The following is a 22,515-nucleotide window of genomic DNA, read 5'->3' as shown; positions in this document are numbered from 1 at the left end:
GTAGTTTCTGGCAATGAAAAATCAATTTTAATACCCCTTAACTACACTTCCATTATGCAAACTAGAAAAGAATTTATGTATATTGATTCATCCAATCTTCCAGATCCTCCAATGCCATCTTATACTTTTACTCTTTACCATCGCGATGTATTTGAAAAATCAAACTTCAAAGACTACGACTCCATGCTCAGAGCTCGTCTTGCTCGAGGGCATACTAGAGCAAGTTATTTGGCTTCGGTTTTTGAAAATGGTAACAATGTTAAATAAGGGATGGTTCGTGGACGAGCCATAGGGTTAACAACTACACACAGTGCAGAAGGTGAGCTTGTCGCGTCTTTTTTAATTGGTAGCGAATTCAGCAGAACTTATTTGCTAGTAGACACTGGCACTGATTTGGTTTGGTGGCAATGTGGACCATGTGGGCAATGCTACAAGCAAATATATCATCCTATTTATAATTCTACTGCATCAAAAACTTTCCAAAATGTTGATTGCACTAAAGATAATTCGAGTTGCATTACTGAGGATCCAGGTTTTGAATGTATTGAAGAAATGCGTTATTGTCGCTATGATGTACCATACGAAAGTGGTATCAGATCAGTAGGTTTCATGGCATCTGAGGTGATTACTTTTACTTTAGACCATAAATTACAAAGGATTATGTTTGGATGTGGAAAAAATCAAATTGGTGGGAAAGTTAGGTTTAGTGGTGGATATTCTGGGATCGTTGGCCTTGGACGTAGAGTAAACCCGAATTATCCAGGTGGATATTCTTTACCATCACAATTTAACGCGACGTTATTTGCTTTTTGTCTACCAAGTTTTGATTCAGGAGAATCATCTACACTCAATTTCAATAAAGCCCCATGGCCAGGAGCAACAATGGCAAAATTAGTACCAAATTACAAGTTACCTCAATTGCATTTTGTCAATCTTTATAAAATCTTTATTAATGATAAGGAAGTTCCAATGAAACCGTCATGGTGGCAATTTGGTAAAAGGTTCAATGGTGGAGTCGTTGAGGATACAGGGACCACCATTACACATTTTCCTGAAGATTTCTACATCTTATTTCGCGATATATTTAGATCTGAGGTAGAAGATATTCCAATGGTTGATAATCCAATCGAAGATTTCGACACTTGCTACAAAGACATGGATGGTAGTGAAGTGTACTTTCCTGTTGTGAAGTTGTACTTTGGCAGCAAAAGTCCGGGTTCAATGTTGTTGTATATGGTCGAAATAGATTTCGGCCTTCCTATGTTCGATCGAGTTCAAGTGGTAAGAAGTCGGAGTGGGATTTTGGGAGTGAGCTCCGAAGACAGTACTAACGAGCCTCGAGTCCGAAGGCTGCTCGAGGAGTCGGCTCGATAACCTTATCGAGCTCGTGACCAAATCGATCCGCAAGGCATTGCTTCGAGGTCGGAAATGCGTGACGCCCATCCCGAGGGTCGAACTCGAGCCAAGACTGAAGGGCTCGACCTAGTAACGAGTTCGAGCCAGTATCGATCTCACATACAAGAGCCGTTGCAACCACACCAAGAGAGAAAATCTTGGCGGGAATCGAGGAAGAGACAAATCATCATGGGTCCTCCACTATATGCTTTATTTTATTATTTTTTGTTATAAATAAAGTAATGGCCCTCTACTATAAAAGGGGGATCCTTGTAAGCTATGGACACACTAAATACACTGGAACAAAAGATACCTCCTTGTGCTTGTTTTACTTCATTTTATTCATTTTTTCTGATTCATTATTCCCACTGTCATAATCAAGAATATTTGTATTGCTATCTCTCTATACGATTTGTATCAAAGGGTATCACGTATCCTTAGAACCATACATAAATTTAACGTTATCCGATTTTTCGGGTAAACAGTTTGGCGTCCACCGTGGGGCTAAGGATAACAGTGATTGTTTGACATAAATCTGCAGTACACACCAATTTACAACTTCAAATCAGCAAAGGCTTTACCTATCGACCACGAAGCCGGCCTTCAAGATGAAACCAACAACTTGGCACCCGGGGGCGGAAGGCCACTTGACGATGGCACTGAGGCTCGAATCGAAGTACCCGAAATTCGAGCCGAAGTACCATTGGATGTCAATTCACGAATATCTCTGGAGGCGAATCAGCGTTCTAAACCGGACAAAGCATTCAGGGCGGTACTCGATCCGTAGCCCAAGATACCCATAACGCGGGGGAAATCGGGGCCAGCTTACGCATGATCTTCGAGATGCTACAAGCCCAACAAGTAGTGATAGCCCAGTTACAGAGCCAAATTCATATACAAAGCAGGCCGGATCCCAATCCGCTTCGAGAAATCACCCCCAGAACGGAGCCCGCCATAGTGAAATCAAACGAGCAAGAATCAGGGACCACTCCCGAAATTACTAAATTGCTCGAGGAACTCACAAAATGAGTCAAAGCCAACAATAAGAGAGTGGAAACATACAATGCCAGGTTCGATCAAATCCCGGGGCTCCACCAATGATAAAAGGGATTGATTCAAAACAATTCATACAAAAGCCTTTTCCCTCGAGTGCGGCCCAAAAACTAATCCCCAAAAAATTCCGTATGCCCGAAATTCCCAAATATAATGGTACGACCGATCCTTACGAACACGTTACCTCTTACACATGTGCCATCAAAGGTAATGATTTGGAGGACGATGAGATCGAATCCGTGTTGTTGAAAACGTTCGGGGAGACCCTCTCAAAGGGAGCAATGATCTAGTATCACAATTTACCGCCAAATTCCATCGATTCTATTACCATGTTAGCAGATTCGTTCGTAAAGGCATATGCTGGTGCCATAAAGGTTGCAACAAGAAAATCAGACCTCTTCAAAGTAGAGCAAGGGGGCAATGAAATACTGAGGGAATTCATATCCCAATTTTAAATGGAACGCATGGAATTGCCACCGGTCACAGACGATTGGGCTGTACAAGCTTTCATCCAAGGGTTGAATGAGCTGAGTTCGACAGCATCACGTCAGCTGAAGCAAAATTTGATCGAGTATCCAGCAATAACTTGGGCAGATATACACAACTGATATCAATCAAAAATTAGGGCCGAAGATGACCAGTTGGCAGCTCCGTATAGACTCGTGCAGCAGAACAGGATAGCTACTAAAAACCAAAGGGAGATCGACAGAGAACAAAGGTCGAACAGAGACCGATATCAACCGTACGTCACAAATCGGATGAACAATGGTCCAACACGCAATACAGTTCGGAACAATCGAAGGATTGATCGAGGGCAAAATTCTCGGGGACTTATGAGCAAGTGCGGCTTTGATAAATATGCCGATCCTATAGAAGCACCTCGGTTATCAGAGTATAACTTCAGCGTTGGTGCATCCGCCATCGTGTCGGCTATCGAACACATTAAAGACACCAAGTGGCTTCGACCCATGCAGACCGATCCTGCCTAAAGGAATTCCAATCAAATGTGCGAATATCATGGCACCCATGATCACAAAACGGAAGATTGCAGGCAACTAAGAGAGGAAGTAGCCCGCTTATTTAACAAAGGGCACCTTCGGGATTTTCTGAGGGATAGGGCGAAGAACCATTTTAAAAACAGGGATTTCGGCAAGAAAAACAAGCAAGAAGAACCGCAACACGTCATTCACATGATCATCGGCGGCGCCGATACCCGTCAGGGACCAATGCTTAAACGCGCTAAAATATCAATTGTGAGGGAAAAGCGATCTCGGACTCAAGATTACGCACCCATAGAGACTTTGTCCTTTGATGATAAAGATGCAGAAAGAGTCATCCAACCTCATAACGATGCACTAGTAATATCAGTACTCATGAATAAAACTAAAATTAAGCGTGTGTTAATCGATCCAGGTAGCTCGGCCAACATCATCAGATTGAAGGTCGTAAAACAGCTCAGCCTGTAGGACCAGATCGTACCCGCAACTCTAGTTCTAAACGTATTCAATATGGCATGTAAAACCACCAAAGGCGAGATAATCTTACCAATAAATGTGGATGGAACCATCCAGGAAATGAAGTTTCACGTGATCGAAGGCAACATGAGGTACGACGCCCTTTTCGGAAAGCCACGGATCCACAGCATGAGAGCTGTACCTTCGATCCTACACCAGGTCCTCAAATTCCCAACATCGAGAGATATCAAAACAGTGTACGGAGAACAACCGGCCACAAAAAAAATGTTCGCCGTCGAGGAAGAGAAATCAATATCCTTGCCTTTGCCGATAAAGGGATCAGGATCAGAAGGAGAACGAGACACCAAATAGGAATCACATATGTTGGCTTCGACCCAGCCAGATAACCAGAAGATCGAAGAAGATGATGGTCAAAGGGTCCCTCGATCTTTCATGATTCCCGATGACTCCGAAACCACCAAATCAACAATTGAGGAACTAGAGCAAATCACACTAATCGAGCACTGGCCCGAGCGAAAGGTATACTTGGGAACGAGGTTGAGCCCCGAACTCAGGAAGAAACTTGTTCAATTTCTTATCGATAACATTGATTGTTTTGCCTGGTCCCACTTAGATATAATAGGGATCCCACCGGACATAACGACGCATCGGCTAAGCTTGGACCCTAGGTTTAGACCGTCGAAGCAAAAGAGAAGACCCGAGTCCGAGGGAAAGCATGTATTCATAAAGGACGAGGTAACCAAACTTCTCAAAATAGGGTCCATTCGGGAGGTGAAATATCCCGAATGGTTAGACAACGTAGTTGTAGTGCCTATAAAAGGGAACAAACTTAGAATGTGTGTGGACTATAAGGATTTGAACAAAGCATGCCCCAAAGATTCCTTTCCGCTGCCCAACATCGATCGCATGATCGATGCCACGGCCGGCCGCGAGATCCTCACTTTTCTCGATGCCTATTCTGGTATAATCAAATCCAGATGAACCCGGGGGACCAGGAAAAGACTTCATTTGTCACCAAATATGGAACATATTGTTATAATGTGATGCTCTTCGGGCTAAAAAATGCAAGGGGCTACTTACCAACGCCTAGTAAATAAAATATTCGAAGAACAAATAGGTAAATCAATCGAAGTTTATATTGACGACATGCTAGTTAAGTCCCTGCGCGCAGAGGACCATTTGACCCATTTGCAGGAAACGCTCGAGATTTTGAGGAAATACAACATGAAACTCAACCCCAAAAAATGTGCTTTCGGGGTTGGTTCGGGCAAGTTCCTCGGCTTCATGGTGTCAAACCGGGGAATCAAGATTAACCTCGATAAAATAAAGGCCATCAAAGACATCACCATCGTGGACAGCGTGAAAGCTGTACAAAGACTAACGGGATGGATTGCAGCCTTATGCCGATTCATTTCGAGATCATCAGATCGAAGTCACAAATTTTTCTCTCTACTCAAAAAGAAGAACGATTTCGCTTAGACCCCGGAATGCCAACAAGCATTGGAGAAACTAAAACGATATTTATCGAGCCCACCACTACTTCACACTCCAAAACTGGACGAAAAACTTTGTTTGTACTTGGCAGTATCAGAAATCGTCGTAAGTGGTGTCCTAGTTCGAGAAGAGCAAGGTACGCAATTTCCCGTTTATTATATAAGTCAGACCTTAGAAGAAGTAGAAACTAGATATCCGCACCTAGAAAAATTGGCACTTGCACTGATAAACGCCTCTAGAAAGTTAAGACCGTACTTTCAATGTCACCCCATATGTGTATTAACTACTTACCCGCTTCGTAATATTTTGCACAAGCCCGAACTATCAGGCTGATTGGACAAATGGGCCGTCAAACTCAGTGGGTACGTTATCGAATATCAACCCTGTACGGCCATCAAGTCTCAAATTTTAGCAGACTTCATGGCCGATTTCACACCAACCCTCGTACCTAAAGTCGGACTCCTGTTGAAATCGGGTACATCATCGGGAGTATGGATCCTTTTTATGGATGGGGCTTCGAACATGAAGGGGTCCGGATTGGGCATAGTTTTGAAACCACCCACGAGTAACACTATTAGGAAATGTATTAAAACTACCAGGTTAACTAACAACGAGGCCTCTATTTGGAGATTTATTATGCAATCAGAATTAAGATAAACTCGACCATTATACCTATGGGCTACTTTTATTTCGAGTTCAAGCAAGCAATCACTCGACCATTACGCCCATGGGCTAGATTACTACGAGTTCGAATCATTCACTCGATGACTAAAGCCTACGGGCTACTTTCATTTCGAGTTCGAGCAAGCACTCACTCGACCATTATGCCCACGGGCTACATTACTTCGAGTTCGAATCATTCACTCGACGACTAAATCCTATGGGCTACTTTTATTTCGAGTTCGAGCAAGCACTCACTCGACCATTACGCCCACGGGCTACATTACTTTGAGTTTGAATCATTCGCTCAATGACTAAAGCCTACAAGCTACTTTTATTTCGAGTTTGAGCAAGCACTCACTCGACCATTACGCCTACGGGCTACATTACTTCGAGTTCGAATCATTCACTCGACGACTAAGCCTACTGGCTACTTTTATTTCGAGTTCGAGCAAGCACTCACTCGACCATTACGCCCACGGGCTACATTATTTTGAGTTCGAATCATTCACTCGACGACTAAGCCTACGGGCTACTTTTATTTTTAGTTAGAGCAAGCACTCGCTCGACCATTACGCCCACGGGCTACATTACTTCGAGTTCGAATCATTCACTCGACGACTAAGCCTACGGGCTACTTCTATTTCGAGTTCGAGCAAGCACTCACTCGACCATTATGCCCATGGGCTACATTACTTTGAGTTCGAATCATTCACTCGACGACTAAAGCCTATGGGCTACTTTTATTTTGAGTTCAAGCAAGCAGTCACTCGACTATTACGTCTGTGGATTATATTTCTTCGAGTTCGAATCATTGACTCAACTAGTAAGCCTAAGGGCTACGTCACTTCGAGTCTGAAAAAAAAACAATCAATCATAGAGACTACGGAGTCCAAATTTGATTAAATTGTTAAGATCCTTGTGAAAACAACTGTAAGGCACGTATAAAGTCTTCACAAGTCGGCCAAGTTGTCTATATACAAAAATTTCTACATGATTGATTACAAAACATAAAAAATTAAGAACTAAGCTTCCTGATCATCCTTAGGGGTGTTTGCTTCTCTGTCAGGCTCTTCCCCGTCCTCGGATCCTCTCTTGCTACTGTCACCATCATCATAATCGCCATGAGAAGCCAAGGCTTCAGCTTCGAGCTCTTTAGCCTTTTTTATTTCTGCCGTAAGGTCGAAACCTCGAGCGTGTACATCCTAGAAGGGTTTCCCTCTGAGACCTACATTTAGCAAGTTCGGCAATCCAATGTGCTCGAGTGTCGGAAGTATCCGCCGCCTCTCGTGCCTCCATCTGAGCAGCCTCGGCATCAGCCCGATACACGGAAATGGACTTATCCGCCAAGATTTTTGATGACTCAACCTCCGCCTTGGCCTCAGCAAGCCGAGCTTCAAGCTCATCGATCCTCTTAGCTTGAGCCGAACCCTTTTGCTTGACATTTCAAAGATGAACATCGGCCGATAATAAGTTGGTCAAAATGGTCTCTTTTTCCGTAGCCAGGCAGTCGATTGTCTCCTTCCACCGATTACATTCAGCTTTGATTTGATCAACTTCTTCCCGAAGTGACCCGATCTTTTCAACCTTTTGCTGCAGCTGAGACAACGAAGGGTTAACTTCCCCAGTCGAGTAAAACCCATACTTAAACAGAATGAGGCTCACCTGCTTATCGAGTTCGGCCTCTTCTTCACGAGCCTTAGCCAAATCCGCTTGGAGGTCCTTTATATCCTCGTCCTTTTGGCTGCATAGAAGCCACAGGGCATCTCTATCCCCTGAGACCTTCTGAAGCTCGACCTCACACTAGCTAAGGTCGACTCTAAACCTACTAATGGCTTGCACAGTAGGGAAAGAACACAAGTCAAGTTTGGAAAAGAACAAAGAAACCAAGTATAGTAAAATCATTACCTGAGTAATGAAACTTTGGGCCTCTTCTAGTAGAAGAGAAGTGTCACCAATATTGGAAGCATCATCGACTCCAGTAAAGCAATCCCAAAAGGGATCCCCTACACTAGAGCCTCCGCCCACATCGGGGGTCTTCAATTCTCGAGCTTCCTTTAATGCCTCCTCAGAAAAGGTTGGAAGGGAAGGAAAATGACCCACTGTCATAGCCCCAAGCGAATCACTCGGGGCGCTCTAATCAAGACTTGGGATCTCGGGGCCAACCCCAACCGGTACAACCGCCATCGGCTCAGGAGCTTTGGTGACCTCGATAGCTCTCGTAAATCGGATCACCAAAGCCGAGGCACCTTCTTCTTCTTCTTCTTCTATTTCTTCTTCTTCTCTCAGTCGTTGGACTGAGTCAATCGGAAGAGCAATTTCCTTCCTCCTCACCCTTCAAATTTTGGGCTTAGGGTCCTCTGACCGAAAGGCAACTTTTCACTTCTTATCTTTCCCCGGTTTCGGGACCGGGGACTTGGTTCCTTCTTCACCACTCGAAGGCCTCAAAGAGGCATCCTTGGTTACACCTGCATGAAAGGAAATCGGTAACGAATGGAGAACAAAGAACACTTTGAAGGAAACGAGAAGTAAAACCTTACCATGATTCCTGGCCTCCCATATACCTTTTGCCAAATCATGCCAAGCGCGTTTGGCATAAGAGGAAGCCGAGGCTAACTTATGAACCCAATCCTTGAGGTCGGGCACCGCTTGTGGCATCCAAGGGGCAGCTGTATATCGAAGAAAGACATCCGAAAAAGATATGAAAAGCAACGTCTTATGAAAACCACTTATGGTCGAAATTCCATTCCTCAGGGAACGGCATCTTCTCTTCCGGAATAAGGTCACGGGTCCTCACACGAATATAATGGCCCATCCAACCCCGATCCTTGTCTTTGTCGATGCTCGACATCAAAGCCTTCGATGCCCGACGATGAAGTCTGATTAGTCCTCAAAAGATTTGAGGCCGATACAATCGTATGAGGTGATTCAGGGAAAAATCCAGCCCTCCGGCTTTGATGGAGAAGAAGCGAAGTAGGATTACTATACGCCATAGAGAGGGATGAATTTGACAGAGGGTAACCTGATATCTTTTGCAAAAATCAATGATCACCGGGTCGACGGGACCTAATGTGAAGGGATAAGTGTAGACACTTAAAAACCCCTCCACATGGGTGATGGCGCTCTCTTCGAGGGATGGAATTTGCAACACAACCTCGGAACCCCAGTTGCAGTCTTTCCTAACGGCCTCGAGATGACCCTCCGTTATAGAGCACATGCACATCGACACGTGCTCGCATCGACTCGGAACAGATGAAGGATTCTCAACCTTAAAATCGATCTTCAGAGTACACGGGCCGAGAACATAGTCATAGGTGGACGGCTCCACCGGTGTCTTGTCGCCGGACGGCCGTGAAGAAGAAGCTTTCTCCTTCTGAGGTACAGTTTGCGAAGTTCTGGCCATTGATATGAGAGGAAGAAAGGCAAAGGAAAGTGAAAAATTGATGACATCAAAACTCTGGTGTAGATGGCTCTGCAAGCAACGAGATAGAGAGAAAAGATAAGAAAATTTGGGGGAGTGAATGCGTAAAAGTGGTAAATGTTATATGGAAGGGTTATTTATAGGCTCGCATCATGACGGTTTAATATCAGAGGTGGCCGACCGCCATCTGACAAGCATTAAATACCTTGAAAGACTAAATCGATGGGAAAACTATCACATATGTCATAATCGATCCCTGTTAAAACGTCAGCTTATAACCCGATCGAACCGTCGAAAATCATATCGATTCTCACCGCATCCTTCGTAGAAACGATGAGACTATCTGTATATGGTCGAAATAGATTTCAGCCTTCTTACGTTCGATCGAGTTCAAGTGGTAAGAAGTCAGAGTGGGATTTTGGGAGTGAGCTCCGAAGACAGTACTAACGAGCCTTGAGTCCGAAGGCTGCTCGAGGAGTCGGCTCGATAACATTATCGAGCCCTTGATCAAATCGATCCGCAAGGTATTGCTTCGAGGTCACAAATACGCGACGCCCATCCCGAAGGTTGAACTCTAGCCAAGACTAAAGGGCTCGACCTAGTAACGAGTTCGACCCAGTATCGAGCTCACAGACAAGAGCCGTTGCAACCGCACCAAGAGAAAGAATCTTGGCGGGAATCGAGGAAGAGACAAATCATCATGGGTCCTCCACTATATGCTTTATTTTATTATTTTTTGTTATAAATAAAGTAATGGCCTTCTAATATAAAAGGGGGATCCTTATAAGCTATGGACACACTGTATACACTGGAACAAAAGATACCTCCTTGTGCTTGTTTTACTTCATTTTATTCATTTTTTCTGATTCATTATTCCCACTGTCATAGTCAAGAATATTCGTATTGCTATCTCTCTATACGATTTGTATCAAAGGGTATCACATATCCTTAGAACCATACATAAATTTAACGTTATCCGAATTTTCGGGTAAACAGTTATTTCTGGCGCAAGAACGAGTTGTACTTCTCATAGGTGATCAGTATTTTCTAGATTTTAAGGGATGGGATAAATAATTAACATTAATAGGCTCTAATCAACTCCAAGCAGTAGGATTAACTTTTGATACTTCAGAGAACACTTTGTCCTTTGACTTAGATGCATGTGATTGAAGTGTACAAAAGGTTTGTTCAAATTCACTATAAAATGGACTATATATGTTTCATTATTTTCTTTCTATATCTTTTCTTAAATGCTAAAAAGTTATAGCTATCTTTTTAGCTTTTCAGACTATACAAATCTTAATTTTAAGGATTTGAAGAAGAGTTCAAAGTTCAAACACTTTGTTCTTCAGAGTATTCTCTTGCTTTTCTTGTGCATTTTTATGTGTCATTTGGTTTTATAGAAGATCTCTATTTTTATAGAAGAGTTCAAAGTTCAAACCCTTCGGCTTGATGATTATTTCTTTTTATTCATTGCACCAATTTGGCCTTTGGAAATTCTACTACCCTTATGGGCATGTTTGGGATGAAAAAAAATATTTTTCGGAAAATATTTTTCAATTTTTCCATGTTTGGTTGGCTTAAATGTTTTGAAAAATATTTTCCTCATGACCCCATTTCCCTCCAAATGTTTTCCCTATCAAGAGAAGGGAAAACATTTCCCAAAATACTTTTTCTACCTTCCCCATCCTATTCCCCATCCCCACTAACCTACCCCTACACCCCCACCTACCCCACCCACCCTACCCTACCCCACCCCAACCCCCACCCCACCCTTAATAAAAATATTATTAATTATACTTTCTTTTCATGTTATAGATAGATTATTTTTTCATTTCAACAAATGAGTATTTTCTTTTCCCGATATAAAAAAGTATTTTCTTTTCATGATTTAGAAAAAATAATTTTTTTATTTCAACAAAATAAGTATTTTCTTTTCATGATGTAGAAAAAGTATTTTCTTTTATTTCAATAAAATGATTATTTTATTTTCATGTTGTAGAAAGAGTACTTTTTTTTCAACCAAAAAAGAGTATTTTCTTTTTAGTTATGGAGCATAAATTTCAATGATATTTTGCATAAAGAATTAAAGTAACACATTAGTTCCTTTGGGTTTGTGTGAATTTTAGAAGAATAATTAAATTGTTGAAGAAAATAGAGTCATAAAAACGTTGGGTATTTGGGGGGGGGGGGGGGTGTAACGACCCGACTTGTCGTTTTGAGTGTATTAGCCCCGATCCCCTATTTATTGCTTCCTCTGTATTATATTGTAGTTACATGACTTGCCGGGGTGCTTGGTTTCGGGGTCGGGAAAGTTTTAGAGTGAAATGGGACACATAGTTCCTAAGTTGGAGGTTTAAGTTGTTAGAGTTGATCGTAATTTGACTTTGGTGGAGCCGACTCCAGAATAGAGTTTTGACGGTTTCAATAGCTCCGTATGGTAATTTTAGACTTAGGAGCACGATATGATGTAGATTTGGAGGCCCGTAGGTGGTTTCGGCGCGATTTGGCGAAGTTAGGAAAATTAAGGTTTGAAAGGTTTGGGAAGTTTGACCAGAAGTTGACTTTATTTATATAGGGGTCGGATCTCGATTCCGGAAGTTGGAATAGGCCCGTAAGTTATTTATGACTTGTGTGTAAAATTTGAAGTCAATCGGAGTTGTTTTGGTATGAATCGACATTAGTTTTAGAATTCGGAAGTTCATAAGTTCCTAGGCTTGAATCGATGCGCGATTCATGATTCTAGTATTGTTTGATGTGATTTGAGGCTTTGAGAGTGTTGGTATGATGTTTTAGGACTTGTTGGTATGCTTGGTTGAGGTCCCGGGGGCCTCGGGTGTAATTCAGATCATGTTCGGCGCATTTCAGAACATTGAAGATTGCTGAATCTGGTGCTTCTGATTTCCTTATACGCGATAGCAAGTGGAAAAATATGATAGCGAAAAGTAGTGTGGCACTGGAGGGAGTTTGCTTTATACGATCGTGAGGTGGTGTATGCGATCGCAGAAGGTTGGTTTACAGTGAATCGCGAACGCGTGTAAGTCGCGTTACCGAAGAAGGAAAGGCGAGGTTGCGGCTGAGGCAGATTGAGCTACGCGATCGCGTGGCCTAGGATGCGATCGCGAAGTTGAGGCAACTTGTTAATTGCGTTCGCGGTTACTTTCACGCGATCGCGGAGAGTAAATTTCAGCTGGGCAGAAATTGTGTTACGCGATCGCGATGTGTAAATCATTTGGCAGCAGACTTAAGTTTCAAAATCGAGGGTTTATTTCATATTTCACACTTTGGACATCGAAAACTCGGTTTGAGGCGAAATATCAAGGGATTTTCAGAGAGAACATTGGGGGTAAGAATTTCTAACTCGATTTTGGTTAAATTACTCGAATCTATCATTGTTTTTATCATGTAATTAGGGATTGGAGTTGAAAAAATTAGGAAAAAGTGGTAGAACTTCTTAGTCTAAGTTTTTGAAAGATGAAATGAGGTCGGATTTCAATAATTCTTGTCCGTTGGACTCGATATCGAATGGGTGTTCAGATTTTATAATTTTGGTTGGATTCTAAGACGCGGGCCTAGGTTTGACTTTTGGGTTGAATTTTTAATTCTTCACAATGATCGTAATTTTTATTTTTTGAATTTGTTTCCTATAGTTGCTAGATTCAAGTCGTTCGCAGTTGGATAATCGAGGGAAAGACCTTCTAGTTGATTGATTTAGCGTGGTTTGAGGCAAGTAGATTGCCTAACCTTGTATGGGAAAATTACCCCTTAGCATTTGGTGTTGTGATAATTGTGCTATCTGTAAGCCGTGTATGCAAGGTGACGAGTGTGTACACGGATTAAATGTGAAAATTGTCGATTTTTAGCTATGTAGATTCCTTTCTAGCTTTAATTGAGATACTTTAACATGTCATAGTCATCATATTTGGTCTAATTTCGCATGTCTACTTGTCTTGTCTTTGACTTGCTAATTTCTATACATGTTTAGTTAAGATTCTTGTTTCCTTATTTCAAATTCATTATTTAACTGTTGAATTCTTACTTGAAATTGCTATTTCTTGGAATATCTTGTTGTTTAAATTGGTATTGAGTTGCAAAAGCCCTGATTCCTATTGAGGCAAAGTGTTAAGTTATGAAATATTATTCGATTGAGTTATTCTTCTGGTTATTATTGTGGAGACTTTGTGTACATTGTGGTTGAGCCGTGGGCTCCTTATTGTGAAAAACTGTTATTGTTTGGTTTCTATAGCAATCTGTGATATTGGGCACTTGAGGTACGATTTTTGATACATTATGATATTGATATGCATGTGGTGGTATAAGGTCTGGGTATTGAAACACGTGCGGTGAGATAAGGTTAGCTTGATATGCGTGACTAGTAGGAGAACTACTAGAAGTCATGCGGTGTGATAAGGTGGGCTAAACGCGAGATGCTATTTCGGTAAAAAATGATTTTCAAAACTAAATGTAAAGGCTCCCGCGGTGATATAAGGAAAGATTGTGATTTATTTTTGTAATTTGAGAGTACGAGGTGGTACCTCGATAGTGACTCTTTTTGACATTTTCCCATTCTTTTGTACTTGTCTTTGATCGTTGTTTCCTTAACATACTATTAATTTTCCTTCTCCGTATTGCACTATTTGCTTAGTTCTGTGTAGCTAATCTTATTGTACTATTCATTGTTTCATTTTCCTTATTGTATTTATACACTGTCTACATTTGTTTAGTCTTTTATTATTTCTAGTAGGATCCTGATATGACCTCGTCACTACTCTACCGAGGTTAGGCTTGGCACTTACTGGGTACCATTGTGGTGTACTCATGCTACTATTCAGTACATCTTTTTGTGCAGATTCAAGTACTTTTTACCAGCCCAGGCATTAGTTGGGATTCTACTGCGGAGACTTCAAGGTATACATGCCGGCATCCGCAGGCCTCGGAGTCCCCCTCTCTATAGATCTCTTATTTCATTATCCTTCATATGTAGACACACTGTATAGGATTATCCAGTATTCACACTTAGAGCTTGTGACTTGTATTATGTTGGGTCTCGGGATTTGTGTATGATGAGTTGTAACGTTGTTTTTATATAGCTATTGAGTTTGAGACTTATATCTATTGTTATTTCAATAATTCTGCATGTTGTTGGGCTTACCTCGTCTTAGAGACTAAGTGCTGTCACGACGTCCTATGGAGGAAAATTAAGGTCGTGAGAAGTTGGTATCAGAGCTCTAGGTTCATAGGTGTTATGAGTCACAAGCAGGTTTAGTAGAGTCTCGCGGATCGGTACAGAGATGTCTGTACTTATTTTCGGGAGGCTATGGAACTGTTAGGAAAAGCTTCACTTCTTTGATTCCTTATCGTGCAAAATTATTGACTTCGGGATTCTAAATTTCTGTCTTTCTATTCTCTCACAGATGGAGAGGACACATACAACTGGATCGGATGACCAGACACCCGCGCCCCCTACTAGAGGCGAGAGAGGTTGTGGCCAGGGTAGAGGCCGAAGACGTCCACGTGGTGCAGCCAGAGCACCTGCCCGAGCTGCTACAGAGGAGCCACCAGTAGCTCCAGTTGGAGAGCAGGCACCTGAGATGCCTGTTACTGCCCCAGCATTTCTGGAGACCCTCGCCCAGTTTCTGAGCATGTTTGACACTCTGGCTGAGGAAGGGTTGATCCTACTTGCTCCTGCTACATCTCAGGCCGGGGAGGAGCACAAACTCCCACTGCCCGTACCCTAGAGCAGTGGGAACAAGTTGACTAGGTCCCAGAGGTCATATCGGTATTGCCGGTAGTCCATTTCAGCCTGAGCTTAGGGTAACAGCTTCTGAGGGGGAGCAGATCAGGCTCGAGAGGTACAAGAAGTACCACCCTCCTACTTTCAGCGATTTAGCATCAGAGGATGCCCAGGGTTTTCTTGAGGAGTGCCACAGTATCCTCCGTACCATTATGGAGTCTAGTAAGGTTGCTTTCACTATGTTCCAGCTTAAGGGATTGGCTTATCAATGGTGGCGAGCGTATTGGGTAGTCCGGCTGAGGCGGCTAGACTTACCTGGGATTAGTTCTCAAATATGTTCTTGAGGGATTTTGTTCCCCAGAGTTTCACGGATGCATGGCGCGTAGTGTTTGAGCAGTTTCCAGGGTTCTATGATCGTATAGGAGTATGAAGTCTGGCTCAGTGACTTGTCCAGGCATGCACTAGCCTTGGTTGCTACTGTTAGAGAGCGAGTCCGTCGATTTATCGAGGGGCTCAACCCTGATATCAGATTTAGCATGGACCGAGAGCTAGATATGGACATCGCATACCACCAGGTAGTGGAGATCTCTAGGAGACTCTTCCACATCCACATTTAATCTCTTACCAACTGTCTTTGTGGATGTAGGTATCGTTGTATTATGAATAAAGTAGAATTTAGGAGTTTGAATTCTTACAACTGAGCTCTACCACACGATCTAGAGTAAGAAGAAAGAGTGATAGTCCTAAATGCCTTGTAGCCTCCTTCTTATAAGTGTGGTGCACAACACGCCCATAAACAAGACTCTACTAGACACGGCTTGTAGACTCCCTTGGAAAGAACTGCTCTGAAACCACTTTTTTCACGACCCAAACCGTAGGGCAGCGATGGGCACCCTGTGCCTTTCTCAACCGAGTACCAATGTAACATATCTTTCTTATCATACCATCATGGGTAAGTGGGCCAAAAGGGCAGTCATGAGATAACCAGAATAAAATATAAGGGAATACTAGACATAGGACGACCCAACACGATATAGAAACTTATACATATGACATACGGGCCTATACAACCGAAATGATCATTTGTACACTTAAAATATAGGCCAATAAGGCCATACAATCATCCATATATATGACATATTATAACGACCCGACCGGTCATTTTGAGCATTTGCACTTCGCTCGGTAGTTTGAGTGCATGACTAGATCCGTATGATGTATTATGGCTTGTGTGAATTGCCGGTTTTAGTTTTCAGGTTACTCGTAACTGATTTGGAAGAATAAATTTTGTATTTGAAGCTTTAAGTTGGAAGAGTTGACCAAGTTTGACTTTTGTTTATTAGACCCCAGAACAGAGTTTTGATGGTTCTGTTAGGTTTGGATGGTGATTTTTGACTCGGGCGTATACCCGGATTTGCATTTGGATAATTCTAGAAGGTTTCGACGCTAATTGGCAAAAATTGGAAATTTGAAAGTTCAAAGTTCATTTAGGTTTGATTCGTCATTTCGATGTTGTTATGCATGATTTGAGTCCTCAAGTAGGTCCATGTTAGGTTATGGGACTTGTTGGTATGCTCGGACGGGGTCCCGAGGGGCTCGGGTGAGTTGCGAACGTGTTTCAGATCAGTTTCCTTCATTTTGGCCTTGCTGGTTCTTGCTGGTGTCTGGTGCACCAAATCTTCTTCGTGATCGCGAAGTTAGAGGTGCAATCGCATAGATGAAAAATCTGGAGTTGTGTAGTTCCTTCTTCGCATTCGCGAGTAGATGTTCTCATTCGCGTTGGTTTCTGGAGATTGGGCATTGCGTTCACATAAGAGCCATCACGTTCACATAGGGCTGAGTTGAGAGTCAGAGTTTGGAGCTTGTTCATCGCCTTCACGTATGAGGAAAGGCAGTCGTGGAGTGTGGGCACCTGTGTGCTTCGCATTTGCATGACTTGGTTCGCGATCACGTAACATATTTATGGAGGCAGTGTAGGTTATTCATTGTGATCGTGAAGGTTGTTCCACGATCGCGATTCATTAATTTGCCCAGCGATTATAAAGTACTCTATTTTGGAGGTTTCAGCCATTTTTACATATTTGGAGCTATGAAGCTCGGATTGAAGCGATTTTCATCATATGGATTGGGGTAAGTGCTTTCTACTCGGTTTTATTTATATTTCATGAATCTATCTTCATTTTTAGCATTTGGTTGATGATTTCAAAAGAGAAAGTTGGGGGTTTTTGACAAAGGTTTCATAGAGAGAATTCTTAAGTTTTGAACATCGATTCAGAGTCGGATTTGAGAGAAACTAGTATGGTTGGACTCGTAATTGAATAGGTTGTGGATTTTGTGAGTTTTATAGGGTTTCGAGGTGCGGACCCGGGTTTGACTTTTTGGTTGACTTTGGTATTTTGATAAAAAATTCGACCTTTATCATTTGGAATTGTTTCCCTGGGCTTCATTTGATGTATTTGAGTTGTTTTTGGCTAGTTTCGAGCCGTTCGGAGGTCAGTTCGCACAAGATGGCATTTTTGGAGTATCGTTTGGCTTGCTCGATATTGGATTTGGCTTGTTGGAGGTAAGTAACACTTTTTATCTTGGTGCTAAGGGTATGAATCCCCGAATATACGTGTTATGTGTTTGGTGTGAGGTGACGCACATGCTAGATGACGGGCGTGTGGGCGTGCTCCATGTGAATTATGGCTCGGTTAATTTTGTGGTACTATGTAGTTACTTAATCTTGTCTTTATCTATGAAATTTCTACGTGATAGAGTAATTGAGCTGTGATCCATGTTAGAAACCATGTTTAGGCTATAAACTTATTCTGTTGGGGGCCCGCTGAGGTCATTTCTGTTGTTGAGATATTTGCTTTAATTGCAGTTACATACTCAATCATATTCATTCATTTGCATATCATATCTCAGTCTCTGTTATCATTTGTTGTCATAATATGTTATCATTGTTTGGGCTGATTGTCATGAGATTTGTGAGCCAAAGAGAATTGAGAGATTGTTGACTGAGTTAGGGCCTCAGAGCCATGTTGCGAGTAAGATATGTGGGTCGAGTTTCACGTCGCAACATGCATTATGGCTATATGTGGATCGGGTTGCACGCCGCAATAGGTCTTATGGCTATATATGGATCAGGCTGCACGCCGCATCAGGTTATATTACCGCTTGGGCAGGATCCACCCCCTCCAGAGTTGGCACACCCACAATGAGCACAATTACTGTTGATTTATGATGTGATCAGGCTGCACGCCACATCAGGTATCATACAATGCTGAGTGACTGAGTGTGCGGAGTGATTGAGCATGAGGAGTGGGAGTGTGAGACTGTGATATTGAGTACTCTGAGAGTGGTACATGAGTTCATCATTGTGACACATTGCATCTAACATGCATACTTGACATATAGGCATAAAGGTGCATTTTCTCATGATACACGATTTTGTGACAGTTATGACTTCACATGCACATTGACATGTAGGCATAGAGATGTATTTTTCTCATGCTATCTGAGATTGATTCATCTTACCTGTTGTTGAAATTTTTTGGGAAAAATCAAAGGTTTCACACTTACTCATATTTTGGTGATTTCGGTGAAGGATTTGGATTTTACTGTTATACTTGAAAAGCATGCCTACTTTTTCCGTAACTGTGAACGAGTTGAGCATCACATCTTTGAGTTGATTCTTGTACTACTTTCATTATCTTGTTGTGAGTGATATTGGCTATTGACTCTGACCGTTTGTTCAAGCTCATCACTACTTTCAACCTAAGGTTAGGTTTATTACTTATTGAGTACATGGCTGGTTGTACTCATACTACACTTCTGCACCTTGCGTGCATATTTTTGATGCTGATGTCGCTGTGTATGGGGGGAGCTAACATTGAAGACGTACCTACATTCCGGTTTTAGCTACCTCTTGCTCATGGTAGCTTTAGACTTATGAAAATCTCTTTATGTACATTTCAAACAGATGATGTATCTTATTTCATACCAGATTTGTAAATTCTAAATCTTAGAAGCTCATGATTTGTACTACCAGTCCTTGGGGAATGTATAAAGATTTAGTTATTTTATCATTTATTTGTCTCAATAAATCTCATTTGAATTGGTTTATTGTTAACTGGCTTACCTAGCGGGTTGGGTTAGGTGCCATCACGGCTAGTTGGATTTTGGATCGTGACAAGTTGGTATCAGAGCTCTAGGTTCATAGGTTCTATGAGTCATGAGCAAGTGTCTAGTAGAGTCGTGCGGATTGGTAGGATGACGTCCATACCTATCTTCGAGAGGTTACAGGGCATTTAGGATAAACTTCCCATCTTTCTTTCCTTATCGTGCGACATTGATTCAACTTGAAGCGTAACTCTTTGAATTCCTTCCACGCATTCGTATGCGCATGTAAGTGCTCGGTATCATCTATGCATCGGCGGCTTGTGATTCCATGGATGAGGTGCGAGATATAATTTCTGTATGCTGATGATGGGCTAGTTTAGAGGACATGAGGCCGGGTTTTGACTGTAGCTCGAGCACGGGGATTTCGGTTGTGTGAGCACATGATTTTGGACTTATAAGTATGGAAGTGTACCTATTAGTGGAATTTGTGACTCAATGAGTTGTTGGATGACCATATGATGAGTATGATGTGACTGGGGGATGTGTTCAGATGGTTTGAATGTGACGGGAAGAGTTTTCTTGGGATGTGAAAAGGACTATTAGGTGCTTGATTTTTGTCTTGATGTAACGTATAGTTTCAAGTTATGAGTGTGTTGGAAGATTTTTCATGTTGTTTAATTATGGGACGAAGTAGATTTTCATGTCTTGTTGTGAGTTTAGACTCAGGAAGATTAAGTGATGGCGTAGTAGTTGTGGCTGTGAAAGGTTATAGAGAAATGTCAGTTTGAAGCTAAACGGGTGGGTTATCACATGCGGGGTAATCTACAGATGTATGATCCTTATGATGTTGTGTGGAGGCCTTCTTTTCTGCCAGTGGGTTATATTTGTGCGATTAGAGTTTGGATCGGTTGTAATAGTTGATCTGACCGTCACGTGGATGCATGCGAGCTTAGTAGATGATTTGAGGTACTATATGGTTTGTGTTATGTGAGCTTTTGAAGGATTTAGTTGAATCTCCCTGCGGTATTATGGTAGTAATAGGGTATGGGTATTGTGCGTTATCAAGTGTTTGATCTATGGCTTTGAGCCAAGTGGGGGAGCCTGCTATCGACAATTTGATTGCATGGTTATATGTTGTACTGGTTTCGATTTGAGGCATACTTGTGGATCAGTTATGACTTGCAGAGGTTGAGATCGAGGATGACTCGCGTAAGGGAATTTCCGGATACAGGTTATTCATGACGGATGTAGTGCTCATGGAGTAGGAATTTACTCGATTGCATTAAGGCGGGGTTACTTCTTTGGGTGTTGTTGTGCTAATGGGGCACGGGGTCGTTCGGCCCATCTGGGCGGTGCAATTGAGATTTAAGCAGGGTAGATGACTCTCGCGAAAGTTCTAATGGATTCAAGATTTTTTTTTGGGCAAATATACTACTAGGCTATGCACCTAGTAGCTACTATATATATATATATATATATATATATATATATATATATATATATATATATATATATATATATAAATTCCTTTCTGATTCCAAGTCTTACAATTTGTCCAAATAATAGAAGAGAGCATCCTGCTAGAGCTAACTGTTACAATTGTAGAAATAAACAAAGGAAAGCTAACTATTACAGACGATGTAACCAAAGACTTCTAGATGATAATGATGCATATGTATCCACACACCAGTTGCAAAAAACTCCAAGTAACACCTAAAAAGCTCTCACCAGGCGCCAGTTTTTGCAATCCAAAGGAGAAGGCATGGATGAATACACAACAGCTACACCACAACATATAGGACATCTTCAATGCAATAAATAGGAACCTCAGAAATAGGCATGAGACAGTACACACCAACAGGATCCAATATAGTTTGTAACCTAGTCGTGCATAGTCAAATTCAAACAACCAAATAGTTGACACATCAGGTTATTTATAATCCAGAACAAGCCGGATAATACCTTCCCATATGGTGATATACCATCCCAGAATGAACATTATAGAATGCTAATACCAATGAGAAATGATATAGCCCCATACGGTACTTAAATTGTGCAAACCAGTCCAGGTCAATTAGTCTTTCATGGTTGAATACCTTAGTACAAGCCTATGATAGCACCTATATACAACCGTGTCCAAAGATAATCACCCAACTGTACCTATATGTTAAGAATACTTCACCTTGTAGGATTGTGTATAACCTAAAGAGTTGCCTGCCTGCAGTAGAGATTCCATACAATGTCCAACCACCTCCAGGTTGAGTATGTTTCCATGCTAATACCACTGGATGATAGCTTGACGCTATACAGAAGAAACCAACTTTGAAGCCTCATAGGCAGGTAGTATACACATGATAACAATCATCAATCAGGTGCTCTTTTTCTTGCAACTCTAACCCTAAGATTAGGGATTTGGGCCTTGTCTTGGTTAATTAGTGTCTTTCCCGCATTAGGGAATTCATAGAATGATTGAAATGATATTGTACCTGCAAAAGAAAACACAAGGTTAGCTAAACATTCTGCCATAACATTTCCCTCCCTTAGAACATGGTGAAAAATCACATTGAAATGCTCCTTCATCTCTTTAATCTTCTTCACTTCTTTCCCAATACTCCAAGGTACCTCCCATTCACCCGTAATAATCTTCTTCATCACCAGTGAATCAGTCTCAACGATGAGAGGATGCAAATGTATTTGAACACAATATGAAAGCCCTTCCACTATTGCTTTTGCCTCTGCTACTATATTAGTTGAAAGGTCTATCTCTTCTGCTTTCGCAAACACCACATCTCCAGCATCATCCCTCACACAAAAACCATATGAGCTTGGCCCAGGATTCCCTCTAGAAGCATCATCAGTATTGCACTTGAACTATCTCTCATAAAGCAGCTGCCAGGTAACTCTTTTAGTAACAACATAAGGCTTATAGCCTTCAAAAAATCTAACCATATCTAGCCGAAGTAGAGGGATATTTGGCAACCAAGGATACCTTACTCTAGCAAGGTAATGTAGTGTTTTATTAACTTCATGCACCACCCTATTAAAAGAGACAACACCTCCTCCGTGCTTCATAGTATTCCTCCTCTTCCAAAGTTGCCAAGAAATAATGGCTGGGGCAGCTTGGAACAGTGGCTTGAGCTTAAACAAGAATCAACACTCCACCATGCCCTAATCAC

The 22,515-nt window shown here is 41.8% G+C and overlaps 1 protein-coding gene across 1 annotated transcript; it reads left to right on the top strand.

The window, feature by feature from the left end:
• The first annotated feature begins 270 nt into the window (after positions 1-270).
• LOC107820879 (protein ASPARTIC PROTEASE IN GUARD CELL 1-like) lies at positions 271-21,601 on the top strand. The gene is made up of 2 exons (XM_075237604.1): positions 271-1,193; positions 21,529-21,601. The coding sequence occupies exons 1-2, from the start codon at positions 271-273 to the stop codon at positions 21,599-21,601; spliced, it is 996 nt and encodes a 331-aa protein (XP_075093705.1).
• Positions 21,602-22,515: the final 914 nt, after the last annotated feature.

This window comes from Nicotiana tabacum, chromosome 18 (genome assembly GCF_000715075.1).
Source record: "Nicotiana tabacum cultivar K326 chromosome 18, ASM71507v2, whole genome shotgun sequence".
NCBI lineage: Eukaryota > Viridiplantae > Streptophyta > Magnoliopsida > Solanales > Solanaceae > Nicotiana > Nicotiana tabacum.
Note: the sequence above shows the minus strand (reverse complement) of the source record. Positions and strands in the feature narration are given on the sequence as shown.